Source organism: Antechinus flavipes, chromosome 5 (genome assembly GCF_016432865.1).
Source record: "Antechinus flavipes isolate AdamAnt ecotype Samford, QLD, Australia chromosome 5, AdamAnt_v2, whole genome shotgun sequence".
NCBI lineage: Eukaryota > Metazoa > Chordata > Mammalia > Dasyuromorphia > Dasyuridae > Antechinus > Antechinus flavipes.
The window spans coordinates 103,501,979-103,520,402 of record NC_067402.1 but is presented as its reverse complement, the minus strand read 5'-3'; the positions used below and the strand labels follow the sequence as shown (position 1 = coordinate 103,520,402).

Genomic DNA, 18,424 nt, shown 5'->3' with positions numbered 1-18,424 from the left:
TTATACTTTTATATAAGCAGCCCATGGGGAGAAATTTGTAGTGGTCACAGGAAGTAGGATATTCATCTGGGGAATCAGAAAACTTGAGGAAGCCTTTTCTACCATTTACTTGCATGATCCTGGAGAAATTTACCTTTATTGTAGGATCATTAGAGAGCAAGCAGTTCCAAATCTTCACTTTACAGATAAGGAAAACTAGGTCTCAGAGGGATATTGCTGTGTCCCCACACCTTCCTTACTGACTATGGAACAATGAGAAGAGTTAGTAATTTTGATTTCTCATCTTCACACAAGAGTGGGTAAAAGTAGGATTGTGGGACAGCCTGCATGGCCTATGGTTATATATAGCCCATAGCTCATTTTCAGAGATTGTGCCCAGCCACAAACTAGATCCTGTCTCCCTGTCAGAACATTTACTGGGTCAAAAGCTGAAATTGCTATATTATGCTGGTAAAAGATTTTTGGTTTTTTGGCAAAAACATTAGGTAGTAGGGTTTTTTTTTCCCTTTTTAAAAATTAGGACGTCTGTAAGGTACTGTGTAATAGAGTGATGATGTGGTTAAGGGAATTAATGTTGAAATAAGATTTATGTAGCTGACAAATTTAATTGTGTCCAGGATCATAAATAGAATCAATAAATTCAGAGCTAGAAGGGACTTTAGGTCACTTAATCCATCCTCCTCATTGTAGAAATGAAGAAATTGAGGTTAAATAACTTGCCCACAGTCTCAGAGGTAGTAAGTGGCAGAAGTAAGGTTTGAATCTACATCCTATGGCCACAAATCTCTTTCTACTATATCATAATGTCGCAAATATTGGAATAAGGGATCTAAAATTACTAACAGTAACAGTACTAACAGAACCTCCTACCCAATGAATCTCCTTTTAGACCAATCAAGATGAATCACACGACCTCATATTATAGTAGCGAGAGCTAGAATATTTAACTCTAATAGGAAACATTGTAGTATCAAGAAAATACATTAAACACAAGTTCTTTCTAAGGTCCATGACTTTAAGCATACTTTGCTATTTCCTCTCAACCCCTTCAAAGATGGAAGTTTGGGAGTCCAGCATGGACTGGGCCCCCAAATTCAGTCCAAGAAAGCTATAAGCTTTAGGGTGACAACTCGTCCTTCTTGTGAATACAGAGGAAGCTCCCTCTCAGTGTCAGGGTTGCCAGTACTATGTGCCTCAAGGAAGGCTCACAGGTCAAGAATCAATCATTGCTTCTCCCATTACAGATGGAATGGGGTGGACCATGTTGGGCAGTAAAACCAAATCCTCAGGCTTGAAAGAGAAGCAGCATATGGGAGCCTTTGCCTAGCTAGCCAGTCTCTTTTCTCCCCACTTGTGTCTTCTTTCCAGACTTTTTTTTTTTTTTAATTTTCAGTTAAAAAAAAGTCCTATTCTACAATATCTATAAATACTTCCTTGGACAAGAAGAGCCTTTCTGGTCCCAAAGATTTATGTGAATCCTCACTACAGAATTGGGAAGATCATTAGAAAGACATCGGTGTATAATTAAGAAAGTTTGTAACTGGATAATATATTTCCCTCTCCTTCATCCCCATTTATAAGCAGGGTTCTCACTGGTACAATGAGAAAGCTCAGGCTGAAATATTGAAAGGTTCATTTCTCCTTCCAATTGGATACTAAGAAGTGGGGAGGGAGACTGTGGGCAAGGGGTTGAAACAGAAAATCATTAATTCACACAACTATAATTTTACCCACATTATTGGATTTCCTGAAAAAACAAACCAAACTAAACCAAAGCATCTCCTTTCTAAATTTCTCAGAATTCAAACTGACATCACAAGGGTTACAAAATGGGAGCATGAGGATGTCCCTATGGCAGAAAACTAGCAGGTAATCTTCCTATAACTCATACTAAATTTCTGACCTTTTTCTACCTCCTATTACAAGATTAAAAACAAAGCAAAAATTGAAATCTAGCAAAGAAAGTACCCAATCTGAGGGCTTACTAGTGTTTAATTCCCTCTTCCCCGTCTGTATGGAGTACTCATCAAATTCCCAAGGAAATGGAAATTTTTAAAAAAAACCAAGGCTTTTAAAAAGGTTGAAAATCTTTCCAAAAATTCACAAATGCAAGTCGACCATTGTCTTACTATTGACCCAGCAGAAATTCTGCCACACAGTTAATTTGCTCCTAAGTTTCTAGCCGTCTAAAGTGATTAGCACAGTGCCAGGCACATATTCGGCAGTTAATAAATGCTCGTTCCCTTTCCATATGCAAATCAGCCAGTACTCTATAAATGGACCACAACATCTAGTTCAAAGAAAGATCAATAGGAGCTCCTCTTGGTATTCTCCTTTGGCGCTTTGGCTCCCCAAGACCACTAGGGGGCGGTTGAGGATTACTAGTAAATCCTAGATTGCTAAGTGACCTTAGAAATAATAGCAACTAATCCCTTTGTTTTTAATATAAAGAAAGAGGAAAATTTCTTGTCCAAGGTCAGTCAATGGTCATGCTGGAAAAGAACCCAAATTCTAGTCCACCTTATTTTATTGTCCAATATTGTTTCTAGTATCCCAATAATTCTGTGTACCCTTCCTTTCTTCCTCAGAACCCCCAATCGCCCACCCCCAAATGCCCCAATTGGCAGGAAAAGATGTCTTAAGTCACGCTTAGAAATTTGGAGGTTGAGTACTGAGTTGTTTCCTTCTGGGCCCAGGCGGAGCAGCTCCGACCAGTCCCTAAAAGCCAGGTGTTAAATTTTCAACGTGAGCGAGCACTAGCCCCTTGCTATCCAGCCCCACTCCTTATGATCCCATTTGGGGTGTTCCTGGCAAACATTCTGACTTCCTTAACCCGGTCATTTTACAGAGGAGGAAATTCTGGCAAACCTACTACCAACCCTATTGGTTAAGTGACTTGCCTGGGGTCACACAAGAAATACCTGAGCCTGGATTTAAACTCAGCTGATTTCCAGCCCAATACTCTACCGCACCACCTTGTTGCCCATTTATACCGTGGAAGTTGGCAAATACTACAAATCAAGGCTAATTTTATTTATTGTCTAGACTGAAGAAAATAATGGAAAAAATGTTAATACAGTTTAAACTTAAAAACCTGCTCCCCTAACATGTCATCCGCCACTCCACCTCTGGCATTGGTGGCTAAATACTTACTAACTACATACATTTGCAAGATGATTATGACTGTGACTATGCAATAGTTTGTCTCTGTCCCAAGATCACAGAAATTGTGAGTGACTGAGTCTAACTACTGAGCAAACTAACTACAACTCACAAACACCTGCCATTTTCAAAGCACTTTACTTAGGGGATGACGGAAATGTCTGCTAGTTTTTTATTAGCTCATTTTATCTTTATAGATTTTTACTAGGATAAACTTTTATTTTCTTTTATGGAACCCTGTGAATTAAGGAGAGGCTGAGATTTCCCCCACAGTTCACAGGCAGGGAGCCTGACCCCCACGAGGTAGTCCCTTGCTCATTAGACCAAATGAAACACAAGAGATCACTTCGGAGCTGTGTCAATGGGCAAGCCCTTCTTCTAAGACTGTTTTCTCAGTCTTAATGACTTCTGGTTGAGAGGCAGCCTGGTATCTGGAGTGGAGACGAGGGCGGTTCTTGGTGCCAGCAAGGCCTGAGTTCAAGTCCTGGCTGATTCACATGTAAGTCCTGTGACTTTAGGACAACTGTCTAACAATATATTCTGGAAACGCTGCTGATCTAAATCTGGGGAGGGTGTTTATATTCTGGGAATTCTTCACACTGATGGAATTACACGTCCAGATTTCCCCCTCACATCTTGCCTCAGTATTCATACTATCAATCTCACAGGGCTGTTAGGAGGAAAATATTTGGCAAACCTCAAAAGTGTTCTATTACTGGAAACACCATTGGGAAAACAGTACTTACCATTGAGCACCAAACAGTGGAGTTGGGAGAGAGAATTAACCCTTGTGGAAAGGACTGAAGAAATCTTAGAAATAACCTGCAGACTACTTCAGGGTTGAGGAAACAGAAAAAGCAAACAAAATTGTGTGGGTATGAGGATTACCTTGGCTTCCTAAAACAATGTCTCTCCTAAGGGCTAGCATGGAGATTTTGGTACTGAAGTCCACTAGACTTCTGGGTCTTTTTGCAAACCTGTTTCGTTCTTTGGGCTCAGAGGTCTGTTCCAGTCTTTCCCCTCACTATCTCATCCTTTGGGACTGATGCTATAGTAGGTCCAGCTTAGATTATGGAGCCCATGGAAAAATACCAACTCCCTCCTGGATCCAAAATAAAAATGATCTTTCTCACAAATCATTGGCTACCAATCAAGGGTCACCTCCCAGAGTGCCCTGGACTAAGTTCATTATTTGAGTTTAGAATCTTAAACTTAAGAGATCTCAGAAATCAATAAGCCTCCTTAGCAAGCAATCTAATAGTAATGATCTAATAAAACCACAGATTAATAAAATGGTTGTTGACTGGCCATGGAATCATCAGTAACTACTTCTTCATGCTCCCCAAGGAGGGATTATCTTGATAAAAGATATTTTAGCTGTGCTATTTCTTCCCTTCCCCCATAAATTCAATTCCCAATAAATCAAAAAATAATTCAACCTGACGCCCACTTTATCTCCAAAGTTCACAAAAGACTATCTCTTTTACTTCATGGGTTGGCCAGAGCAGAAGACCGTTTTAAGCCTCAAGTGTGGGTCCTCTAACTCCTTGGAACAGAAGTTGGAGCTGACTGTTGGTGGGGAGCAGAAGGCATGGACTCGGCAAGGGAATACTTTCATTAGCCAGTAATGCCGGTCAGCGTGACCTTGCCGAGATAGTCTTTATTGAGATGTAGACAAGGGGCTGTGATTGTTCTACTCTCCTATCACCAGGGTGAAACAGTAGGCAGCCAGGCAGCTCATTTCTAGAAGAATTTCAAAGTTTCTTAAGTGCTTGTTATTTGACTCTGTGCTTACAATTAAGAATAATGGATTTTCCCCATTGCCCAGGTGGAGTACAGCTTCCTTAATGCAGAGGGTGGGGTTATTGCCATTTTAAATGATATATAGCTACTGCTAAGGGGCCGTGGGACTCCATGAGATATGATTTCTCAGATGATCTCTTTCAGGATCATAATTTGCCTGGTTACATGAATGACAGGACCAAGCAGGGTATGCAGTGATTTCAAACAGTTTAATGTAATTCCAAGACAAAGTGTGATTACATTTCTACACATATACAATATGCATATGTGAGTTTACAAATTTCAATTAATAACTCGTTTCACCTCAGAGACCGAAAAAATGATCAAAAAGAAACTGTGAGTAACAAGCTATAACATAGTTCACCACAATGGGACCCCCTTTCTCACCCTACAGTTAGTAATATTACAATTAAAATAACTATATTCTTCTATAATTTTTTCTGTTAAAATCATCTCATAAATTTACAATGCTATTATTAGTTTCCAAGACTAATATAAATTCACTCCATTTTTCTACAACGAAAATGATTATTAATTTAGAAGCACACGACGTCATGATGAAAAACACAAGCATTTTTTAGTAGCAAGAACTTGATCAGTTAAGAATTAATTTTCTTGTAAAACATTCTAAAGCCAAGTAAAATATCCATTCTTATACCTATAATATGAGACTAAGGAATAGGTTACATATAGGTCTACAACACATTGGTTTGTCTTAAAAAAAAAAAAAAGTAGACATTTATAAATAAAGAAAAAAAGGACAATTCACATAGGAAAAAGAGGTACACAAGAAAATACTGTTGCACGCAATAATTTTTCACAAAGATTAACATGGATTAACACTTTTATTACAGAAACCATACAGTGAAGGAACACAATAGACCAGGGCTTTTATAGGGTTACTGAGCTGAGATGACACTGTAGAGAAAGATCTATATGAGATAGCAATGGGGAGGGAGCCATTTTTTCTTGAGTTGGTGATAGAACATCAGTTTCTCCTCTTCCCTGTTACCATTCTGGGGAGTGAATCTTTCCAGAGTAGCTTAGATTGATGGGCAGTTGAAAGGTAAGCATTTCTCTAGGCCCTTCCTCTCTTCCTCCTAATAAATTCCATTTTCGGAAACATGATACCATGTAAGAGGCTAATCATCAGATCGAAATAGATGTAATGGGAAGATCAGTTATTATGATTGGCTGCTGCCCACCTACATATCCCCTTTAGTGCTGGAGATCTGGAAACACCATTCCTACCCTTTAGGACCACTTGAAAAAGTGGAGCAAACTGTCAGTCTTGTCTGGTCTACTTGCATGTGTTATTGATGCAGCCTGTAACATGTTTCATGGTGGTGGTGTTTTTTTTTTTTCCTTTAAATAGTCCAAGTCTAATTCTAACTTTAAAAATGCCTCTTTCTCCTTAGTCATAAAGCTATACTTTTCTCCTATCAGAATTTGGTTTGATATATATTTATATATATACACACACACACATATATCAACATCTATATCTATATGCAAACATACAGACATATATGAAGATATAAAGGCTATACAGTGATTCTACCAAACTAGAAATTCTGCTGCCCCAAAGTGTAACTTCCTTTTCTACTTTATTTGGTTAAAAACAAAATAAAACAAAACAAGCGGAGGATAAAAAGATGCCTTGGGGCTAATATGATTGTGCCCTGGATAATACATTAAGAATTCTTGAAATGAGCAACATAAAGGTTGGGGTGTTGTGGGTAATTACTAAAATTAGAAACTTTGAAAAGAAAGTCATTTGCTTTTGTAGGGCTGGAGTACTTCATGTAACTATTGGAAGTTAAGAAAAGCTCTCAAGGATGAATATGGTTAACATTTGAATCAAATTCCTTTTCATTTTGCAAATCCTTCCTATAACCTGAGCCAAGCTATTTAAACAGTAATTTAAAAAGAAATTCTTGGTATAACTAACAGCTAGGTAAGCCCACTCATTTTAGGGACAAGTGGGTGAGTTTATCCAAGATTTTGATTGGATATAAAGAGTGATGGGTTGTAAAGGCTTCTTTGAGCCCTTGATTTGCATCTGGGGCAACTAATTGAGTCAACCTGGCACAGGATGAGGCAGGAGCCGAAATTGCAATGGTCCTATTTCCAGTTTACTTATGGGATGGCAAACTGTCCGGTATTGATAACTTCCCAGGAATTTAGTTAGCAGCTGTAGTCACCGGAGATAGCAATGCCAGTAATGGACAGCTAACAAAAAGTTTAGCTGGAAGTGCCTATAGAGGTATGGCAGAGCCCTTCCTTCAAAGGACTTTGTTTTAAAAGGGGAGGGGAGAAGAGCTATACCACTTTCTGTACTTTTAGTCTCAAGAACATGGCTGAGCCCCAAAGCCATTGACATAAAATTCATTTGGTTACTAAAAGGAAAACATATCAAAACCAAACCAAATCAGGGGTACAATCAAGAGGGAAAGTGATGTTTTTTTACATCAGAATTCATAGCAAGCAAATAGTAATAAAAATATATAATCAAATGCAGCTTACAAGGAAACAGTAAATGCATTTTTATTCTTTTCAGTTCCCTAGGCCTGGATAAAAACTTTTTAAAAATTTTAAATAGGTATTACCTGCTAAGAGATAAGATTTAAATCACAGCACTTTCTTTTCAGAATGACTGTCAACAAGGAAATAATAGACAAAGAAAAATCATCAAAATCTTCTAGGAGAGATTAATTAAGAGAGGGAATCCAGAGTTCTAGTAATCTGACTCATAGATGAGTTATGAACTATACATTCTATCCCTCTCTTTGAAGGGTCTTTAGTATCATTATAAATATCTTTTATTACTAGTAGGATCACAGATTTACTAAAAGCTCCTAAAATTCTCCAAGTTTTCTTCTTGTTATCTGTTCCTATTTGCTCACTCAGGTCTCTATACATCCCCCAGTCTTCACTGGGGGTTTCTTGGCTAAACAGGATTTTATGCTTTTTAAATACTAAGTTAGACAACCAAAGCAAAACAAAAAGAGCTACTTTGACACTTCTTGCCTGTTTCAAAGGACAAAATGAAGGGCTGGGTATATAGGACAGAAATATACCTTTGGGAAAGAATTAGCCAGTGAACATGGGAGTGGATGTCAGTTTCTATCTGGGGAAAGGATGCTCCCCTTTTACAAAACCTTTGTTCAATATTTGTTTCAAGCCCCTGTGCTCTGCAATATTACAGCAGGGTAACTGGGAAATAAGTGTCCACAGATCTCATTTCTGGCTGATTGCTATTGGCCACACTTGTGATGACAAAGAATTCCACTGAAGACAAAATTCACTGAGCCAGTTTGTTCTCCTCGTCAGAGAAGAGTTTTAATATGGGATGTTAAAGCTAAAAATTGGGTATAAAACTTGAGTATCGGGCTCTTGGACCTTCTTCCCCTTCATTTTCCCTAAGACTTTCTTTCGGATACTTTCTCTGAATTCTATGGAATCCAAGAATAAAGAAGGGGAAACTTATGTTTGGTCAAGGAACACAGCATAGTTAATAAACACTTGCCTCATGTGGACACGGCCTCAAAGTGAAGAGGCAAACAAACCACCAGGGGCTTGAAGATGTCATTTAACAAACAAAAATTTCCCTTTAAAAGTACCAGTTTAAATGTAAACTAGAAAACACCTCAACTATAAAATGTAGCCAGATATCTGTAACTATCCACAGTCGATGATTTAGTTGATGCTAATTTATAACGTGACTCTTTAAATATCTTCTAGAAGGCTTAAGTATGTTACAGTAGCTATGAACATATATACGTACATGTGCATTTTAACATCACATTTGAGTACAACACACACAGTAATCTATTCCTTGGTTTAATTTTTATTGTAAAGAATCACTATCTTCAGAATTCACTCAAGCAACAATGACCAGGGTGGGCATTTATCATTATTTCCAGCCCATATGGAGTCCATAGTCGTCTTTTTTTTTTTTTTTTTAATCCCAAGTTCAAGCTGGCTACATGTTTTCAAAAAGGCTAAAACCAGGATGAATGCCCACATTTGAGGTAATTTATTGCCACTAGGTCACAGTTTGTGTAAGATAAATGTATCTAAAACCTTCTAAAAAAAATCCTCAGAATTCCAGAACACCTACTGAAACAACCCAGGATCCTGCATTCTGATCAGCTGGGTTTGCTTCCAATGGAGGCAGAGTTCTTGAACATTCTGGAATTCATGTAAACTACCCAAGAACTGAGGCAAACCACCCTGGAGCCAGGGAAATCATTTTTAAGAGGAAAAACAAATGGGAAAAAAAAGTATTCAAAGGATGTTCCACAGCAGTTTAATAGATATCTGACAGAATTCTGGCCCTCAAACGTTTTTAACTTCATGTAACCTTTCAACTCAAATCAAAATGCCTCTGCATTAATGATTCCCTCTCCTGGGCTCTTGAGACTGGCAACTGGGTCCTCAAACCTGGCCGGGTTTCCTCAGGGCTGCTGCTCTCCAGTCTCTTTTGAGAGGGTTGCCTGTCTGTCTCAGAAAGGAAACCTTAGTTTTGTTTCTGGTTTTGAAGGTTTTTGTATTTGCTTTTTTTAAATAAAGAAAAAGGAGCCTCTGGATGACAGACCTACACGTGGTATTTACAAGATTGGTGTGAATCCTTCATATGGTTCCACCCACAGCTGAACAGTTGATCTGTTACAGAGATCAGAGTTGTCATAATATTTATCAGTGCAGTAAAAAATAGCATTCTGAAAAAAATATACCTTTAGTATTGCCTTTCTTGGATTAACTATAAGCAAGCAAAAGATACTTTTTAAAAAGAAAAGAACATTTTTTTTCTTCACACTTAAGTTTGTTATAGCAGCACTGCTAAGACTGAAGGATAAAGCTAGTCCATACACAAGAAATACATTTCAATTTTGTTATTTTCTAAAAACCACTGAACATGGCCTCAAAATAACCTTAGCTAACCCCCTCCCCCAATTTTTCCACAGATCAGACTGATTCTGCCCACTCCAGTTGCAGTCAAATTCAAGGTCTTTTCCTGTTTTTTCTCTTTTAAAAAGCCCAGTTTAGAGCTGCCCTTAGGATTCTTATTCTGATTTAATCCTACAGCACACAGCATTATTTGCCTCCTTTTAAAGGAGGTCACAATATAGGAATGGGGGGATTGAGGGTGATGATTCTGAATGGCCTAACATCTGGTTCTCCAGAGAAGCTGATGACCCCTGAGGGAGTCTGGTGGTGATGACAGCCATGACCTTGAATTTGAAAACAAAGCAACTCCTCCCCCATGCCCACCCCCACCCCCACATCCCAATGTCCTGATTTACAACAGCTCTGCTCCATCACCTCAAGGACCTTGGGTCAATTATGTGTAGAAAGCTACATTCTGTTTTTCTTCGCCATATTCTGTAACTGTACATATACAAGGTCACTGCCTGGGGGATATGGAGGACTTTTTTTTTTTTTTAATAGAGGTTAATAAAGTTAGTTCTCCAAAGTAGTGGCTTGAGAGCAGAGGCTGTCAAAGATTCATGGAGGAATGATGCAAGGGGAGGTAGAAAGACCATGACTATGGAGGCAAATTCTAGCTGTGCCGTCTTCCAAAGACACAGCTTCCCCACTCACTTCCCTGCACATCTCTTCACATCTGGAAGGGGCATCTCTTTCTTAGACACCTAGGAGTAGTAGGAAGCATTTAGACTCCCCCCAACCCCCACTCTCAATGGTTATCAATTAGTGGAGAACTAAGATTTTAAAGTGCTTCCTTTGAGTCTCCACACTCCTGCATGTTCTTCCAATTCCATAGGTCCCTGACTGAGATATTACTGGAACTCTTCTGTGGAGACTAAATGTGAGTTCTAAGGCATCCAAGTGGACTAGCAAGGATGAATTATGCCAAACAGTTTCCAGTTTCATTTGATGCTCCTAATATTGGTTTCCAACCACAGGGAATGTTTATTTAAATTCATGTTGGATATAATCTTGGGAAAAGCTTCAGCCCCAGTATTATTACAGTATGCTCACAGTTTGGGATAGCAGCAGTATTTAGTGTTGCTAATCTTCATATTTCTTTATTAGGTGAGTGTGGTTTTGAAATGAATGTGACAAAAATCCCCACAACAAAACATCTTACAAATCAGGGGAGGGAGAGAAAGAGAAGGAAAAAAAAAAAGGAATTTGGTCTTTAACGATGTTGTTATTGCCTGTAAAAGAAAGACAGGAACATTATTCTGTCTGCACATGATGATGGTTCTGCAAAGGTTTCTTTGGCTAAGGAAATGAAGATTTTCATCTTCCTTTCAAGTTTGGTAATGGGATTTCTGCTGTGCCCGGTTTTTAGGCTACGCCTTCTGAAATTTATCACAAAGAAAAGGAAAGAAACAAACAAAAACAAGCACTGAAAGTGTCCCTGTGCTGGAATGTTTCATGACAAAATCACGAGTGCGATGGGGTAATGAAGTCCCAAACTCCAGTTACAGAACAAACTTCTGTTCTTCCGCTGAATTCCCTTCTGGAGCAGAGGCCACCTACATAGTTCCTTCTTGTCTTTCTGTCTTTTTCTTTCACAACAGCTGTCTGACAGGCCAGTAAGAGAAGCTATGTTTGCATACATCCTCTCCCCTCCTCCCCTTGCTACCAGGAAGCAAAGGATGGGGACAAGGGATGCTTCCAGTCTATATCCAACATGGACCACCAAGAATACTTCCTTAAATCTCTTCATCTCCTTCCCTCCAGTTTCCAAGTAAAGCCTGCTCCATGCACACTAACACACACACATAGTCACACACCCTGAAATGTCTACCATAATCTTATTCAATAATGTTTTCAATTTTCAACTCCAGAGGTCAATTCAAGATATAGCCATCTTTTTTGCTACTACCACAACCGTCCCTTCCTTATGGGCAATGGTCCTGCATTTTTAACAACCTGGGTCTTTCCCTGAAAAGAGGAGAAAGCCCAGATTTTTTCCCTACCCTTAAAAAATCCTTCTCTCCAGTAAGGCTAGAAAAGCAAATAGAGTCCATACTGATTGCCTGTCACTATCACAAACACCAATTTGATCCGGCCTTTCTTTCCCCTCAGAATTAGAAGTACCACAACGCTCCACTTTGCAACCTTAATTGGCACTGTGCCTCAGATTCCACCACCATCACATCAGTCTGCTTACCCCTCCCTGCCTTTCCTGGAAACAGCTGTCATATCACAAAAGAGGATCTAGTCACAGAGACAGGTGTAATCATCCACATGGGCCAAAAGAAACCAATCAACCAGAAGCAAATTCACCTGCAGAAGACGATTCATGCTATTCATTTTTCTCCCCTTCTTACCTTGTTCTTTACATGTTACCACCAAACAGGAAGGAAAAATTTTGCTAAAGATTGGTATGTTGTGCTAGGTAAACCAACAATTTTGTGAAACAGATAAGGGACATACCAAGCAAGAAGTTCTGTACTCAAAATTCCTGTTCTTAGGGAGAGAGAAGACTATTTTACCTTTTTCAAACTGCCAAAGTAGTTCAGTGCTAAAAGTACAAGGCTAGAGATTGAAGGGAGGATGCTGAATTGGAAACATGACTATTGCTATGTTGGGTTTGATTCAGCATTTTTTTATTTGGGATTCTGGATTAAAGGTCTCATAGGAGGCATTATCAGGCTAATAGATACCTGATATTTAAATCCTTTATCCTTACCCAAGAATATGGAATATGTGGCACCTAAAACATTGTTACTAATTTTTTTAAAGGAGTATACATGGTGTATTGAGATTAGGTTGTTCAATAAATATTTATGATGATGCTGATGATTGTAGGAAACATTATTATAGTCCCACTCAATGATTTCACATGGGTTCTGACCCATCACATCTAAATAACTTTTGGCTCTTCAAAGGCTTTTGGGCTCAGGTATTATCTGTGGTTATTTAAATGGTTAACTCTTCATATGTGTTTGTATGCCTGTATCCTAAGTGGGACATCCCTGGGACTGTGTACCTAAAGGAGAATAAGTGGTTGAGGAAGGGTTTGTATAAGTGTGTGTAAAGTGAAAGGGGACAGGGAGAGAAGGGGACTTTTCCCCTGGGAAAAGGTATATTTCCCATTTCTTCTTCTCATCCCTCTAAGAGTTTATAGTGGTTACAATTACCTGACCATCACGGCAACTTATTATACACAATAATTTTCAGAGCAAGGGTACTTTATTTTGAAAGCTAAATAGGGCTTTCAGAGCAATTAGGAGGCTAGGAAAGAACTGAGTGGGGCAGTGAGATTTGGAAATGGAGGTAAGAGCATGGAAGGTGGTAAGAATTATATCAAGGTTTCAGGTCCAATCATTCAACCAATGAAATATCAATTCAAAAAATTGGTTCCCAAACCAATGGAAGTTCTGTGCAAAGTATGGAATACAGCCAGCTTCTATGTTTTCTGCACTCCATTCCTGTCCTGTCCAATACAGATATTACTGGAAGATTCTAGAATAACAGAGATGAAAAGAAAATGAAAGTCCTACCTGTTGTTCCTAGTCAACTTTCTGTATTTGGTTCTTTTTTGTTTCACGTGATTAGACCCTCTGATAGCCTTCATCCCATTCAAAAAAAACCATAAAATGATACAGTTAAATATAAAGAAGAAAACATACATTAAGATGCTGGAATGGAGGAAATTAACACTCAAGCTAAATATCAGCATTATTATAGTAGTCACAATTACAATAAAATAATGGTGACCCTCCTTGAGTATATAAATCGCACTAAATTTTCAGTGCTGACCTGAAGGGGAAGTGTGACAAGAGAGGGAGAAGAATCAGAGAGGAAATGGGAAAAAGAATGGGACATTTTGGATATGAACAGTTTTTTTTTTTTTTCTCTTTAATAGAAAAGGCGTTTTTTGTCCCCAGGAAAACCAGAATGTTTTGATTTTAGCGAAGTCAGTATTGGAATGATTTCTTCTGGAGATTCCCAAGAAACTAACATGGCCAACTTGAGTTTCATTTGTTAGTTGCCGGACACTTTTGCACCTGGGGAGAATGCATGCTACTGTTGGATAACTCACATATGTGCAACTGCAGACGATCTTTCAAGGTCATGTGACTGTGGGAAAGCTCCCTTCTTCGCTGAGGCTGTGTCTCAATCCCTTTGTCCTAAATGAGGGTGAGTAGTACTGTGATAATAAGGTGAGAGTAAATCCGATCCCTGCTGCAAGCACTTTCCCAATTCTATTTCATATTCTGCCCAATGCTTCAGACAACAAATATTGCTTGGGCTCAGATGGTGTACAGGGCCTCAAAGGGGTAAAAATGTTCTCTCAGATATGCCCCTGGGGAATGTGGTCTAATCTTATACTCATTTGTGTCAGGGCTATTTACTCCTCCATCGGGAGAGACTGTTCTTTGTAAAATTTCTAAGATGTGTGGGGAAGGAGGGAAGTTTCCAGAGTTCCTTTGCAATTAAGAGCTAAATTAACAACTTTACTGAGATGAAACTAAGTCGTCATTAAGAAAACACTATTTGCAGAAGATTATCTGGACAAGTCTAGAGTTGCAGAGCTGGGGAGGGATGTAGAGGTGAGAGCAAAGGGGGATTAAGAAAATATGACATAGAGGTCAAAGGATCATATATTTAGAGCTGGAAGGGACCTTGAAAGCCACTGAATCCAACCTCATTACAGATGAGGAGGAAACGCAAGCAGGAAGAAATAAAGTGACTTGCTCAGGTCACAGGTAAAATCTGAGGCAGGATTTGAATTCAGACCTCCCTGACTTCCAAGTCCAGGTTCCCACTGTATCCCCAAAGTGGGAATTCAGAGTCACCTTCAATCAAAAGTCTGGAAAGAATTTTGAAAGGTCCTATCAGTAGCAGGGTATTGCTTTTTGTCTCCATTAATCAAATTCTGAGGGCTTCTCTCTGCTTGAGGAGGATGTTTTCTTAATCTGAATTCCCAGCCCCTCAAGTCACTTCCAGTACATTTATCAGAGCCTACTAGATATTGCTTGAAGCAACCATGCAGCAGTGCAAAGGACTTTCTGACAAGAGTGAGGTTGGGGTGTTCATGTGGAACTCCTCTTCCCCCAAAAAACTTCCTGAAAACCAGGGGCTCAAAGAAAATTAGGGAATTGGAGGAAAGAATTTAGCAGCAAAATGTCTAGGCTGGTGGTTTTCCATGGAGGTGAGGAGGGGAGAAGCCAGACAAGCAGGGTCTGGGAATAGTGCAAGGGTAAAGTGATGACAGCAGGAAAGCTGGGTGTGGGAACTGCAGAGGGGCCAAGAGATTGAATCACAGAACAGGAGAACTGGGAGGGGCCTTGGGGACCATCTAGCCAGAAAATTGAGGCCCAAAGGGATGGTCAGCCCAGCCAAAGTCACAGAGTGTGTAGTAGAAAAATCAGGAGGAGAAGCTGGACTATCTGACTCTCAGTCCGGACTCTAAATTCCCAGGGCAAGCACAGAGAAAGGAGGAATGAAGGGAGGGGCCAAGAGCACCCAGAATTTGTAGGGTCTGCTCTCATCCCTAGGCTGGCCTGGCTTCTGACAAGATATCCCTACTCTCTCAATGAGTGGCTCCATTTTCCTCCTTTGCAGACAGTAAGCTGCCAAAGATCCTCACTTCTAAAGAGCCTACAGCCTCCGAGTCCCCGGGAAGGCGGGAATGCCTCATTCGTTGGGCCAACACACGAAAACTTGGCCCAAAGTCCTGTTCTGAGTCGGCTGCTGCTCCTACCCAATCCTCCAAAGCCACATGGGCAACATCCTGCAGCCCCTGCGAAGCCTCCCTGACACGGAAAGTGGGCAGGACAACTGGCCGCAAGAAAAATAAGGATTAGGAGTAAAAGAAGAAAAAGCCCGAGCCAGATTACAGCAAAAAAGGAGGACTGGGATTCTAGTCTGACTAGCCTCAGGCAGTTTCTAGGAGTACCAGTGGAAGTAAACCCTTACAGCATGTCTGTAATTTGGTAAGGCACTAGGAGGGAATGATGTAAAACTAAGACTGTGACAGTTGTAATGGCTGTGCCGAGGAACGCATTGCAGAGAGAAGGCAGCACCAGCTCTCTGGTCTCTCGCTCACACACACGCTCACACACGCTCACACACACTCTCACACACAAACCTAGACAATCACTTTGTTACATGCCTATGTTATATCACTTTTTTGTGCAATCACATTGAAGATAAATCTATTGGTATCACTGAAGTTGAACACAAAGTAAGAAAAAAAGGGCTACAGTGCTACATCCTATGTGGAGGTGGGGAGGGGGGGGGGCGGCTAAAACTTCTGCTACCTCCTACACGGCTAGGGATTCAAAGTGAAAAGAAAACAACAGAAAAGAAAACTCAGAATTTCAACATACATTATTAATGACATTTTAGGAATAACATTGCTTAGGGATTGATCCAGAATGCCCGGAAGGGAAAATTAGACCCTCTCCAAATCATCTACCAGCTGGCCAAACACAAGGGCGTGAATTTGACTCCAAAGCAATGAGGAGCCCAGCCTGCCCCTTTCTTATATCTTGCCTGACTCTCACCCTCACCTTCTTCTCTCCATCCCCACAATAACGACTACATATCAGTGCCCTAGGATCACAGCCAGATGCACAGGAGGGTTATGGGCCCTTCAGAGTTCTGGAAAAATCCCTTTTTCTTATTTTGTTCAATTGATTAAAAACCTATTGGATTTCGGTTTCAGGTGTCCCTGACAGCAACTTCTTAAATGTCACTTGCTGTCATATGAAAATAATCTTTCAAAAGTCTATAGATAAAGTTCTTAAAAAACTGGGGCCCCCAAATTCTGGGATCTTCCTGGTGCTCTCTTCTCCTCTCCAGTTTGGTGCAGAATGGATACATGATTCTGTGGGTTTTTTTGTTGTTGTTATTGTTTTCTTTTTTTTTCCTTTTTCTTTTTAAAAATAAAAAGCATAGAATAATTTCCCCTCCTCAGTTCCTTCCTTTTTTCAAAATGTCTTTCCTCTGTCCTCTCCTTCCACTTCCTTGTTCAAGTTTCACTGACAGCCCCTAACTCTCACTTCCTTACCTTTCTTCCTCTGTCTCCCCGGCCCCATTTGCATTGTTTGTGAGCTGCATCCTCCTGTATAAAAAGCAGCCTCGCTCCCATTTCAATCCAAGGTGCTCCCTTTCTCTCTCCTTCTCCTTTCTTCCCCTCCCTTCTTTCAAACCTCCCTCTCTTCACCCTCCTCCCACATTCCAGTATTTATATGTAAGGGTACTGGTTGACCTTGGCAGGGCTCAATGGGTATCCAGTGTAGACAGTGGAGGCCGGAGAGGCGCTGATGTAGGTCTGGTGGGCAAATTGAGCTTGATATTGACTTGGGTGGATGGTGGGTGAGGGCAGGACTCGAGGCCCCATGCTAACAGGGACTTGGTGAACAATGCTTGCTGGGTAGGCAGCATGCTGCACGGTGTGGCGAGCAGAGCCCTGGGAGGCCACAAGGTGGGCTACGGTGCCGGTGGAGCCCAAAGCCGCAGGGGTGGTGTAGGTGTAGAGGTGAGGCTGGGTTGGGAGGTGGGCGGCAGCAGCAGCCAGGTGAGGGTGGACTGTGCCATGACTGGGGCTGTTGTGCGGAAAGGAGTACGGAGCCTGAGCAATTGTAGGAGTGATGTAGGCTTGTTGGCGCCGGTGAGGTCCGGCTCGATCCGTGGTGATGTGCTGCTGGGCCTAAAAAAGACAAGCACCAAGATGCTGGGTTAGACTCTATTAGGCAGGAGATGAGGCGCAGGGAGAACAGGTGAACCCTCTGGGGTTCATTAGCTAGAGCCTCTAGGACTGTCACCTGAGCTACATCCTTTTCCCTTGCTGCAGTCTCCTTCACACCATCTTCGAGACTTGCAATTCGAGGGTCATCCACAACTCAGCACTGCATGTCGATCCAGTCTGCTGATTCACTTTTGGAGCATTTTTCAAACATATCCCTTCTCTCTTCTGTTCCTGTCACAAGGCCTCATCTCTGTCCTCGGACTAGTTAGCTGATATGTCTGTCACAACTCCTCCAGCCCATCCTCCATTCAGTCATCAAGGTGCTTTCTCTAAAGCACACATCTGACTGTCCCCTCCTCCCATCCCAGGATTCCCCATCGCCTCCAGGAGCAAACAGAAAATCTTGTTCGGCATTCAAAGCCTTTCACTCCTGTCTCACTAAACTTTCTGATCTTCATACTCTTCCAGCTAGTGACACGAGGCTCCTTACTGTTCTTTAAATAACACTCTCCCATCTCCTGACTTTGGCTGTTTTTCCCAGTTGTCCCACATGCACAGAATAAGCTCTTCCTTCTCGCCTCCCTGCCTTCAGTCAGGTCTCAGGTGAAATGCCATCTTCTATAGAAAGCCTTCTCCAGACTCTCTAAATTCTAGTACCTTCTCTCTTTTGATCTTTTCCTATTTTTCCTATAGGAAGCTTATTTGTACACAGTTGTTACAAATTGCCCTCAGGCAGGTAGGATTAGAATTAATTCATCTCTGCAGTAGTTCTGT

At 40.7% G+C, this 18,424-nt stretch overlaps 1 protein-coding gene across 6 annotated transcripts in view; it reads right to left on the bottom strand.

The window, feature by feature from the left end:
- Window positions 1–5,155: 5,155 nt before the first annotated feature.
- Window positions 5,156–18,424, bottom strand: part of HIPK2 (homeodomain interacting protein kinase 2) — a 279,859-nt gene continuing 266,590 nt past the window's right edge. For all 6 annotated transcript variants that reach the window (XM_051963526.1, XM_051963527.1, XM_051963528.1 and 3 more), the window contains exon 15: window positions 5,156–17,611. In XM_051963526.1, coding sequence (XP_051819486.1) covers window positions 17,147–17,611 — 465 coding nt within the window. In that variant the 3' untranslated portion in view covers window positions 5,156–17,146. The remainder of the gene's footprint in view (window positions 17,612–18,424) is intronic.